Genomic DNA, 12,108 nt, shown 5'->3' with positions numbered 1-12,108 from the left:
AGAAAGGGAGGTTTTCCATGCACTGGTTCACTCCCCCAAGTAACGGCAATGGCCAGAGCAGAGCTGATCTGAAGCCAGGAGCCTCTCTGCAGGTCTCCCCAATGGGTACAGGGGCCCAAGGACTTGAACCATCTTCTACTGATTTCCCAGGCCACAGAAAAGAGCTGGATAGGAAGCGCAGCAGCCAGGACTCGAACTGGCACCTACATGGGATGCCAGCACTGCAGGCCATGGCTTTAACCCGCTGTGCCACAGCGCCGGCCCCTACTCTACTTCTGATCCAGCTACCTGCCAATGTGCCTGGGAAAGCAACATCCATGTGAGAGACCTGTAATAAGCTCCTGGCTTCAGATCAGCTGAGCTCCAGCCGTTGCAACCATCTGGGGAGTCAATCAGTGGATGGAAGACCTCTCTCTGTTTCTACCTCTCTCGGTAACTCTTTAAAAGAAATAAAATAAATCAAAAAGGGGAGGGGAGGGGAGGGAAGGGGAGGGGAGGGGAGGAAGGAAGGAAGGAAGAAAAGGACTTATGAGCAGGCTTTCCAAAGTTTGTTGAAACAGAATTAAAAGATGAACTTATTTTGGTTCTAAAAATTTTCAATTCATTCCTAACTTTTTGATAAGAATGTTTTTTTATTTTTTATTTTATTTTATTTTTTTTACAGGCAGAGTGGATAGTGAGAGAGAGAGAGAGAAAGGTCTTCCTTTTGCCATTGGTTCACCCTCCAATGGCCGCCACGGCTGGCGCGCTGCGGCCGGCGCACCGCGCTGATCCGAAGCCAGGAGCCAGGTACTTATCCTGGTCTCCCATGGGTGCAGGGCCCAAGTACTTGGGCCATCCTCCACTGCACTCCCTGGCCACAGCAGAGAGCTGGCCTGGAAGAGGGGCAACCGGGACAGAATCTGGTGCCCCGACCGGGACTAGAACCCGGTGTGCCGGCACTGCTAGGTGGAGGATTAGCCTATTAAGCCGCGGTGCCAGCCGATAAGCATTTTCAATGGATTTGTTGAAGACACCCTAAGAGAGGTTAATGGAATATAACTAAATGTTCAGAAATAAACTGACATTTATGGTCCATTCATTTTCAACAAGGGTACCAAAGCAATTCTGTAAGAAAAAGTACAGTCTTAGCGTTGAGTCAACTGGATACCTCTATGCATATGAAGGTGGACATCATGGACATCACATACAAAAATTAATTCAAAATGGAAAGACCTAAATTTACAAGTGAAAACTATTTAAAATAATTGAAATAATTGAATAATTGAAAGCAGAGACTCAGATATCTGACAGGCCAATATTCACAATAACAGTATTTACACAAGGTAAAAGGTAGAACTACCCATATGTACATTTATGGATGACATAAAAGACAGTGTATATACACAAAGGAGTATTAGCCTTAAAGACATTCTGGCACATGTTATTGGATAAAGCTTGAAGATACTATACTATGTCAAACAAGCTAGAAACAAAAAGGATAGGCTTAAGCCACCACTTGAGATGCCTATATCCCATCAAAGTCCCAGCTACTGCATTTGCAATCCAGCTTCTTGTTAATGCACTTGTAAGGCAACAGATAATAGAACCTGGGTTCTTGCCACCCAAATAGTAGACCAGAATGGAATGTCTATCTCAGCTTCAGTCTAGCCAGTTTCAGCTGCTTCAAGCATTTGGGGAGTGAATCAATACAGAAGATCTTCCTGTGCCTTTCAAAAAAATCATACTTATTCATTTAGAATCTTTAAGAATACAGTTTCAATTTGGGAAGATGAAAAAACTACAGATGGATGATGGCTACACAACATAAATGTACTTTATGCCATTGAACTGCATGCTTAAAAATGGTTAAAATAACAATTCTTACATGTATTTTATCACAATTCTAAAAAATTGAAAAAAAATTAGTCATTGCTCATAGCAGTATTATTCTTAAAAGCTAAAAAGTAGAAACAAGTTAAATGCCCACAACTGGGAAATAAATTAAGTGTGGTATATCCACAGGACAGAATGTTATTTGGCAATAAAAGGAAATGAAGCACTGATATGAGGCTTATACGAAGCACTGATAAATTCTACAACATGGCTGAACCTTGAAAACATTATACTAAGTGGAAGCCAGTCAGGCTTAGATAACATGTTCCAATAGAGACAGTGAAGCAGATTAGCAGTTGTTCATGGCTGGGGGAACAATGCAGGATGACAGCTATTGGGTACAGAATTTCTTTTTGGTTAATGAAAATTTTCTAAACTTAGTTTGATAATGGTTATATAATCCTGGGGAAATGCTAAAAAAACATTAAACTGTACATTTTAAGGCAACGAATTTTATGACATGTAAACCATACTACAATAAAGATGTTAAAAAAGCCAGTTATAAAAAGCTATTTCTGCCCAATACAATCACATACAATATAATACTGCTACAAGAGGCAAGATTACAGACAGGTTTCTGTGTTGTTTTTTTGAGTAGAAATGAGAACAGAAGGGGGAAAAAAAGTATCCCTCTTTAACATAGAACTATCATCCTCAATCTAATCATAACAAAGGAACTACTTAATTATAAAAGCTCCAAAATAACTAGAAATGTTCTATGATATATAGCAGTATCATGTTAAATTGCCAAAACAATTAAAAGAAAGGCATCTTAATGTCATATGAAGCTTTTCTTGTGTTTTCGGCAAACAGATTAGTTTTAATACTCATGGCTCAATGTTTTCACCTACAATGAGTTCAGCATGTTACTAAAGCTGAGAGTTTTTGCTTGCCTCCCTGAAAAAAAGGGTTTAATTCACATGCCCATCTGGATGCAGCCAAGACAAACATTTCTATCTCTCACACACACCCCACCCAGAATGTAGCAGGTTTTCAGCACCTGGTTGAGTTTGGAAATACAGGTGGGTGTTTGGTGTAGTTATTAAGATGCCACTTGGAGGACTGGTGCTGTAGTACAGTGAGTGAAGCTGCTGACTGCGGTACTGGCATCCCACATGGACACCGGTCCAAGTCCCAGCTGCTCCACTTCCTGGGAAAGCAGTGGAGGATGGCCCAAGCTCTTGGGCCCCTACATCCACATGGGAGACCTGGAGGTGGCTCTTGGCTCCTGGCTTTGGATTACAGCAGCTCTGGCCACTGCGGCCATCTGGGGAGTGAACCAGCAGATGGAAGACCTCTCCCTCCCTCCCTCCCTCCCTCTCTCTCTGTGTATAACTCTGACTTTCAAATAAATAAATCTTAAAGATTTTTTTTGTATTCTTAGTTTCAGCAATTCTATACATAGGAATTTCCCCAAAGCAAACAAACAAAATGTATGAATACATTTATGATTATCAATGTGTAATCACTACGATAAATTACCCTGTTAAAATGTCTCACAGCGTTAGGGAAATAATCTTTAGTATATGCCAACAACAAAAAAGGCAATTATAAAAATAAATATGGGAAAATGTTTAGAGTACATTAATATAAAAATATGTACACTGAGATTTATAACAACAAATATATATTCATGAATTCTAAGACTTTTATGTAAAGATTATACAAAGGTTAATTCTAGGCAGGACTGGAATCAGGCAATTTTTCCCTCTTCCAAAAAAATTGCAAAATATTACATCTAATTTTAAAATTTACTAATATTTAATTTATGAGTTATACAGTCAATTTACATTTTTCTCACTCTAGTATACCGACTACATTTGTGGTAGCACAGCAAGTCTAGGACTACACACACTTTCTTTGTTGTCACTTACTTAAGAAACTGGCTCTTAGCTGTACTCGGGTCACCAACAATACAAACATTTATGTCCCCTCGAAGAGAGGTCCCTTCCCCTGTTGTCTTTGGAACTCCACCAAAGAGCATCAGCAGGACACCCCGTTTTACTTCATCATTGCCTAAAATCAAAAAAAGCTACAGATTAAGAAGTAGTAATTGTTCAACATGAAGTTAAAACACTTCCACAGGAAACTACAAAGCCATGTTACCAACCAAAAGGCAGAGGTAGCTGAGGCAAGGTATTAGACTGGAGTCAAAACACCAGGCTTCCCATCTTGGTTTGTGCTATGTGCTAAGTCACCCAACTACTTCAATGTCTTCTCGAACCACAGAAGTCAGATTCCAATGCTCACCATCCTATCAGCCTTTCCTTGTCCTTGAGTCCTACTTCCTACACAAAGCCTCTCCCAATGTATGAGTTCTCAAACATCTCTCTTCTTAACTGAACTAAGAGGGGTCTAAGAATGGGTCATGGAAAAACTATGCATGGATTTTTTTTTTTGTGCCAAAATAAACATCTTTTAATTCCTTTTTCCTGTACACTCTTAATTTTTCCTCTATCTCAACAACAGTCTACCACATTTGTTCTAATGAAAGCCCTTGTTGTTTCATCAAGAATTTGAAGAAATGGGGCTGGAGTTGTGGTTCACAGGGTTAAGGTGCTGCCTAAGACACTGGCATCCCAAACGAACCCTGGTTTGAGTCCCTAACTGCTCTGCTTCCAATCCAGTTCCTTGCTAATGTGCGTGGGAAGGCAGTGAAAGAAGGCCCCTGTTACCCACACGGGTAACCTGGATGGAGTTCCTGGTTCCTGGTTCTGGTCTGGCCCAGCCCCAGGCACTGCAGCCATTTAGGGAGTGAAGCAGCAGATGGAAAATCTCTATCTTTAATTGCTTTTCAAGTAAACACCCCCTGACCAAAAAAAAAGTTTAAGGAAATGGTTTATGACATTTCTTTTTTTATCACCTAAATACAGGCTAACGGAACTGATATGGATTAAATAAGACGCTGAATGCAATCTATAGCTGCTTCTATCTAAAACCTATTCATAAAATCAGTAAGAAGGAAGCCTACAATTATTTTAGAGTATTATGCTATTAAAGGAAATTTTTTTGAAGGATTGTTATCTGTCAACTCCATCAACAAAGTACTGGCATATTTATACAAAATGATTTTTTTTCCTCCCCTTCCCCCGCCCCACAAACTGATTTTTTTTTTTAAGTTTTTTTTTGAGAAGTAGAGTTACAGACAGAAAGGGAGAGAGAAAGGTCTTCCATCCATTCTTAAAAAATAGGAAGTTATGAGCATTGTGGTATAACAGATGAAGCTGCCACCTGCAATGCTGGCATTCCATATAGGCACCACTTTGAGTGCCAGCTGCTCCACTTACAATCTAGCTCCTTGCTGATGTACCTGGGAAAACAGCAGAAGATGACATAAGTCCCTGGGCCCCTGCATGCATGTGGGAGATGAACCAGCAGGTGGATACTTTCTCTATATTTCCTTCTAACACTGCCTTTCAAATAAATAAACCTTAAAGGGGCCAGTGCCGTGGTATAGTAGGTAAAGCTGCTGCCTGCAGTGCCTGCACCCCATATGGGCACCAGTTTGAGTCCCAGCTGCTCCATTTCCAATCCAGCTCTCTGGGAATGACCTGGGAAAGCAGCAGAGACTAGCCCAAGTGCTTGTACACCTGAACCCACATGGGAGACCTGGAAGAAGCTCCTGGCTCCTAGCTTCAGATTGGCCCAGCTCCAACCGTTGCAGCTATTTCGGGAGTGAACCAGTGGATGGAAGATCTTGCTATCTGTCTCTAACTCTGCGCTTCAAATAAATGTAAAAAAAAAAAAAATTAGAAAGTTGGCCAGAGCCGTGGCTCAATAGGCTAATCCTCCGCCTAGCGGCACCGGCACACCGGGTTCTAGTCCCAGTCGGAGCGCTGGATTCTGTCCCGGTTGCCCCTCTTCCAGGCCAGCTCTCTGCTGTGGCCCGGGAGTGCAGTGGAGGATGGCCCAAGTCCTTGGGCCCTGCACCCTATGGGAGACCAGGAGAAGCACCTGGCTCCTGCCTTTGGATCAGCGTGGTGCACCTGCCACAGCGCGCCAGCCGCGGCAGCCATTGGAGGGTGAACCAACAGCAAAAGGAAGACCTTTCTCTAGATCTCTCTCTCTCACTATCCACTCTGCCTGTCAAAAAAAAAAAAAAAAAAAAAAAAAAAAAAAAAAAGTTAAAAATCCAGGTGAAGGCTGACTATGCAAATATTTAGGCAATCTGAGGGCTGCAGTGCCCTAAGGTTTGTCTCTGTAATATCTTTCTTATGAAAAGATATATAAAAAAAAAATCACACATCAGTGAACCAGCAAGATCTGGATTCAGGCAGTAGTACAACTGATGTGGAAACTGTTGCAGACATTAAAGAACTTATTAAAATAATGTCAAGAAACATGGAAAAATAAGGAAGAACAGGCCGGTGCCGCGGCTCACTAGACTAATCCTCCGCCTTGCAGCGCCGGCACACCAGGTTCTAGTCCCGGTCGGGGCACCGGATTCTGTCCAGGTTGCCCCTCTTCCAGGCCAGCTCTCTGCTGTGGCCAGGGAGTGCAGTGGAGGATGGCCCAGGTGCTTGGGCCCTGCACCCCATGGGAGACCAGGAGAAGTACCTGGCTCCTGCCATCAGATCAGCGCGGTGCGCCGACCGCAGCGCGCCAGCCGCAGTGGCCATTGGAGGGTGAACCAATGGCAAAAGGAAGACCTTTCTCTCTGTCTCTCTCTCACTGTCCACTCTGCCTGTCAAAAAAAAAAAAAAAAAAAAAATCAAGGAAAAGTAAGGAAGAATGGCAGAACTACTGCTTACAAGAAGTGACACTCTCACTGATTCAAATATTCATGCAAGTGAAATGTCTGACTGCTGAATTTGGTAAATAGCACAAAGAAGCACCTGAAATAATTATTCCCTTAACTGAAGATGTTCTGTTAACAGGAAAAGAAGAGTTTCAATGCTTGAGGCATCGGGGCTGGCACTGTGGTGCAGCAGGTTAACGCCCTGGCCTGACACGCCAGCATCCCACATGGGCACTGGTTCTAGTACCAGCTGCTCCTCTTCCGATCCAGCTCTCTGCTATGGCCTAGGAAAGCAGTAGAAGATGGCCCAAGTCCTTGGGCACCTGCACTTGTGTGGGAGACCTGGAAGAAGCTCCTGGCTCCTGGCTTCGGATCAGTGCAACTCTGTCCGTTATGGCCATCTGGGGAGTGAACCAGCTGATGGAACGCCTCTCCCTCTCTCTCTCTGCCTCTCCTCTCTCTGTGTACCTCTGACTTTCAAATAAATAAATAAATCTTAAAAAAAAAAAATCATCTTTAGAGAGTCTTATCTGCTATTCAAAACATGAAAAAATTAAAGGAAACTTATGAAGGGAGAAAGAGTGTTTGGTTGAACAAATAATGGGATTTCTTAACGTACTACATGGTAAACTGAAAAATTAAGTTGTGACATTTTCTGAACCAAGAATCTCTAATAGGTGCCAGTGCTGTGGCATAGTGGGTATAGCCGCTGCCTGCAGTGCTGGCAAACCATATGCGTGCCGGTTAGAGTCCTGGCTTCCCCACTTCTGATCCAGCTCTCTGCTATGGCCTGGGAAAGCAGTAGAAGACGGCCCAAGTCTTTGGACCCCTATTTGGGAGACCAGAAAGAAGCTCCTGGCTCCTGGTGTCTGACTAGCCCATCTCCAGCCATTGTGGCCATTTGGAAGTGAACCAGCAGGTGGAAAACCTCTCTCTGCCTCTCAAATAAATAAATATTTTAACAAATCTCTAATAAGCTGAAAATTAAAATGTTTAACATAAAATATAAGGAGAAACTATTGATTACCTTGGGTGAGTTTCTAGAAGACCATTTACCTCTGCCTAAGGGAAGTGTTAAAAAGATTTCTATTAATAATATTTCTCGTGATCCCTATAACATAATTAGGGATTCCTTTTGGTCACCTCATATTGAGCTTCTGCTGCATACTGGAAATGTCTTGAGATATCCAGAAGAGCCAAAAGTAAAATTAGAAGCCATCAGTAAAAGAACAGTCTCTTATTCACCAATAAAACAATCTTGGCATCCAAATATAATGGAAACACAGAATTATTTGGATTGAGAACATTATTTACAAATGAAAGCACAGTCCATCTTCCCTTTATCCTTAAATGATACATGCTACCATCCATTATTATTTTAAAATGGTCTTTTCTTATTCAGTCAGTGCTTTGGTGTTTTAAACTGTATTAGGTAAAATATAAGTAAAAAATATTCCTGAATTAAAAACATTTAATGTACCTTATATAATATTCTTTGGAAAATTATTTATTTATTATACTGCTAATAACATTTTTCTTTTAAAATCTATGACAGTATCTTTATGCATTTTGAGTTCCATCCAGTGCAAAATCCTTTATATTCAGTAATGGAAAGGCATTTAATTGGCCGATAAATTTTAAAAAATTAAAAGATTTATGTATTTATTTATTTGAGGGGCAGAGTTAGACAGAGGGAAAGACAGGAAGAGTTCTTCCATCCACTAGTTCACTCCCCAAATGGCTGCCAACAGCTAGGGCTGGACAGACCTGCAGCCAGGAGCCTCTTCTGGGTCCTGACACGGGTACAAGGGCCAACACACTTGGGCCACCTTCCACTGCTTTCCTAGGACACCAGCAGGGAGCAGCTGGATTGGAAGTGGAGCAGTTGGGACTTGAACCAGCACCCATATGGGATGCTGGCACTGCAGGTGGAGGCTTAACTTATTGTGTCACGGCACCAGTCTCTGCAGATAGTTTTTAAATTGAAGTCTTATCAATGTAGAAGACTATGTAATTTAAAATATTTAGCAAATTTGTTTTACGCATGCTGCCTTATTTCCAGATCCGCTAAAACGAAATACAGTGTGCAAAGCCAGCCTAAAAACTAAATGGAAACAGGTATTATATGAGAAGTGACATTATTAATCCACTTGAGTCTGCTGATTATCAATAAGAGGTATTCACTAAATTTTGTTAATTCTTTGTGAATTTTCTGTAAAATAAAATTCTCTCAAAAAAAAAAAAAAAAAAAACCCACCCCAAAAACTTAAAGATGCAAAATGTTTTGAGGGTATGGTGGTTTTCAAATAACCCGCAAGTTGTTTGACATGCCTCAGTGTAAGTGATCAAATTTAGTTCTTTTTCCATGAGTGTCAGCTGCACTTGCTTTTAACAAATAGCACACAGAAGTAAAGGTCTATAACTTCTGAGCCTAGGTCAGGAGACATTTTACTTCCTCCTTATTTTGCTCCCTTGTATCAAGTGCTCTGTAAAAAGCAAGCTGCTATGTCATGAAAATACTCAAAGAGCCCTCCCATATCCATGTACTGGTTCACAACTAGTACTAACTGGTAAGCCATCTGAGTAAGCCTCCTTCAAAGTGGTTCCTCTATCCCCAGTCAAGTCTTCAGACAACAAAAGGCTCTGCCAATGTCTTCACTGCAACTTCAGTGAGAGATCTGGAACCAGAATCATTCAGGTAAGGCTCTCTAAATTCTGACCCACAGACTGTTCAGGTAATGCTTGTTGTTTCAAGTTAGTAGGTTGCACAGCAATTGATTAACTTATGAGGGGAGTATAAAGCATAAAAATGTTGACATAGACTCACTGCAAGGGAATAGTCTAATATCTATGAAGAGTTAACATAAAAGGTTTCAATTGTTCCACTGATCAAAGGTGCAGACAGAAAAAAAAAGTTAATTTTAAATAACTGAAAATATTTACCCAACAGAAATACTCATAACCTTATGAGTGTTTTCTACAATTCCAATTAAGTAGGGACAACAAGGACAGAAGAGTTAAAGGGTTGGGGCCAGCACTGTGGCACAGTGGGTTAAAGCCCCAGCCTGAAGCACGCATCCCATTTGGTTGCCAGTTCTAGTTCCTGCTGCTCCATTTCTGATATAGCTCTCTGCCAAGGCCTGGGAAAGCATCAGATGGCCCAGGTCCTTGGGCCCCTGCACCCACATGGGAGACCCGGAAGAAGCTCCTGGCTTCGGACCGGCTCAGTTCCAGCCATAGTGGCCATTTGGGGAGTGAACCAGAGGATGGAAGACTTCTCTACCTCTACCTCTCTCTGTAACTCCGTATTTCAAATAAACAAAAATAAACCTTAAAAAAAAAAAAAAAAAAAAAAGTTAAAGGGTGAAAGAACAAACCTGAATATTTAATTTTATCTTTCAATACATGAAGGGGATTTAATAATAGTGAGCAGCTGGCAGGAGCGACATGAGCCAACCTCATTAAGGTTTTGGTCAAGAATATACAAGCATATACTATGGGGGTCCCATAAGATTACAGTGAAACTGAAAAATTTTTATCTTCTACTGATTGTACCATTTTGATAGTCCATCTATTTTTGATGAAGCTATTGTCAACAATCTCATTGTGCTACAGTCACACAAAAGTACAGCAGTTTTGTACAATACATAATACTTGAACATGATACTAAATGACTGTTACTAGTTTATGTATTTAAAGTGCAGTTCTGCCATAAGGTAAGGAAAAGACTAAACAAATTTTATTTTAAAAATTTTCTGACAAAATACAAGGACATTTCAAGAATTTCATGACAAAGATACAAAAATATGGAGTTTATTGTGGTGTAAAATTTTTTGAAATCCATGCATAGTTTTTCCATATCTATTTTCCATGCATTATGAAAAAAATCTTTGTACCAAAATATTAATACTTTCAATTCCATTTTCCTAAGAATTTTTGAAGTATCCTCATATACATAAAATTTACCGTTTTAAACCTTTTTAAGTGTGTCAGTTACCTGGTGTTAATGTTAAATTATTTAACAATTACTATCCCTTTTCCAGAACTTTTTCATTATCTCAAACAGAAACTCTATCCATTAAATACTAACTCTATTTCCCCAACTTCTACAGTACCTGATAACCTCTGTTCTACTTTGCCTCCTTGCATCTATCTATTCTGGGTCGTTCATCTAAGTTGAATCATAATTATCTGTCCTTTTGTAAATGACTCCTACCAAATCCACTAAAAATTTTTCATATGACTTAGTGCTTTACAATCATTGTATATATAAAAACATTAATGCTGTTTATAATCATTATGCTGATTTTAAGCTTCAGCCACAAACGGAAGAACTCTTACCATGTATAGTAGGAAACAAGCTGGTACAAAGATTGTGGTATAGATTTTTATCTTGACTCATTTCAAATACTTTCTCCCACTCCTTCACAGTCATTTGGTTCTTAATGCTCTCAGCTGTCTGTTCCTCATCTCTGAGCTCTTTCCCTCCAAACTGAGGGATGGAGAAAAAAGGAAAAAAATATTAGTAAAGAAGAAGCCAAGGGGCGGGCGCTGTAGTGTAGTGGGATAAGCCTCCGCCTGCAGCGCTGGCATCCCTTAACGGGCGCGCCAGTTTGACTCCCTGCTGCTCTACTTTCGACCCAGCTCTCTTCTATGGCCTGGGAAAGCAGAAGTAGATGGCCCAAGTTCTTGGGCCCCTGTACCCACGTGGGAGACCTGGAGGAAGTTCCTGGCTTGGCCCAACTCCAGCTGTTGCAGACATTTGGGGAGCAAACCAGTGGATGGAAGACTTTTCTCTCTCTGCCTCTCCCTCTCTGTAACTCTGCCTTTCAAATAAATAAATCTTTAAAAAAAAAAAAAAAGCATCCAAAATAATATTAAGAAAAAACTTCACTACAAACAGAAAATAGACTTGGTAAGTCAACATAATTTGACTATAAAGTTCCATTATTATTTTTTTTTAATTCCTAAAGTTAATAAGACCTCAGTTTACAAGAAATACTTAAGGCTTTGTCATTATCCATTCAGTTGAAAAAAGCTATCACGAGGGACCAATGCTGTGGTATAGAGGTTAAGCCACTACCTGCAGCACTGGCATCCCATATGGGCACTGCTAATTTGAATCTGTTCCACTTCCCATCCAGCTAGCTTCCTGCTAATGCACCTGGGAAAGCAGTGCAAAGTCAGTCTAAGTCCGTGGGTCTCTGCACCCATGTGGGAGACCCAGAAGCTCCAGGCTCCTGACTTTAGCCTGGGCCAGCCCTGGCAGTTACAGCCATTTGGGGACTGATCCAGAGGACGGAAGATCTCTCTCTTTGTCTCTTCTTTTCTCTAACTCTGCCTTTCAAATAAATAAAAATTTTAAGACAGCTATCACTATTTCAAAATATTATTTAGAATGGATATGAATACTCAAGAGATGAGCCATAGAATGCTAATCACTGATTTATTTGAAGAGCAGATTATGTTCATCCCTTTTCTAATACTGGATTATT

At 40.7% G+C, this 12,108-nt stretch overlaps 1 protein-coding gene across 1 annotated transcript in view; it reads right to left on the bottom strand.

Moving 5' to 3' along the window:
• Nucleotides 1-12,108, bottom strand: part of MCM6 (minichromosome maintenance complex component 6) — a 48,668-nt gene that overhangs the window by 21,602 nt on the left and 14,958 nt on the right. The window contains exons 7-8 of the mRNA XM_002712120.5: nt 10,955-11,105; nt 3,750-3,891 (exon numbers count right to left, since the gene is read on the bottom strand). Of these exons, the coding sequence (XP_002712166.2) occupies nt 3,750-3,891; nt 10,955-11,105 (293 nt within the window). The remainder of the gene's footprint in view (nt 1-3,749; nt 3,892-10,954; nt 11,106-12,108) is intronic.

The sequence above is a fragment of the Oryctolagus cuniculus genome, chromosome 3 (genome assembly GCF_964237555.1).
Source record: "Oryctolagus cuniculus chromosome 3, mOryCun1.1, whole genome shotgun sequence".
NCBI lineage: Eukaryota > Metazoa > Chordata > Mammalia > Lagomorpha > Leporidae > Oryctolagus > Oryctolagus cuniculus.
The sequence above is the reverse complement of the archived record's forward strand: the minus strand, read 5'-3'. Positions and strand labels throughout refer to the sequence as shown.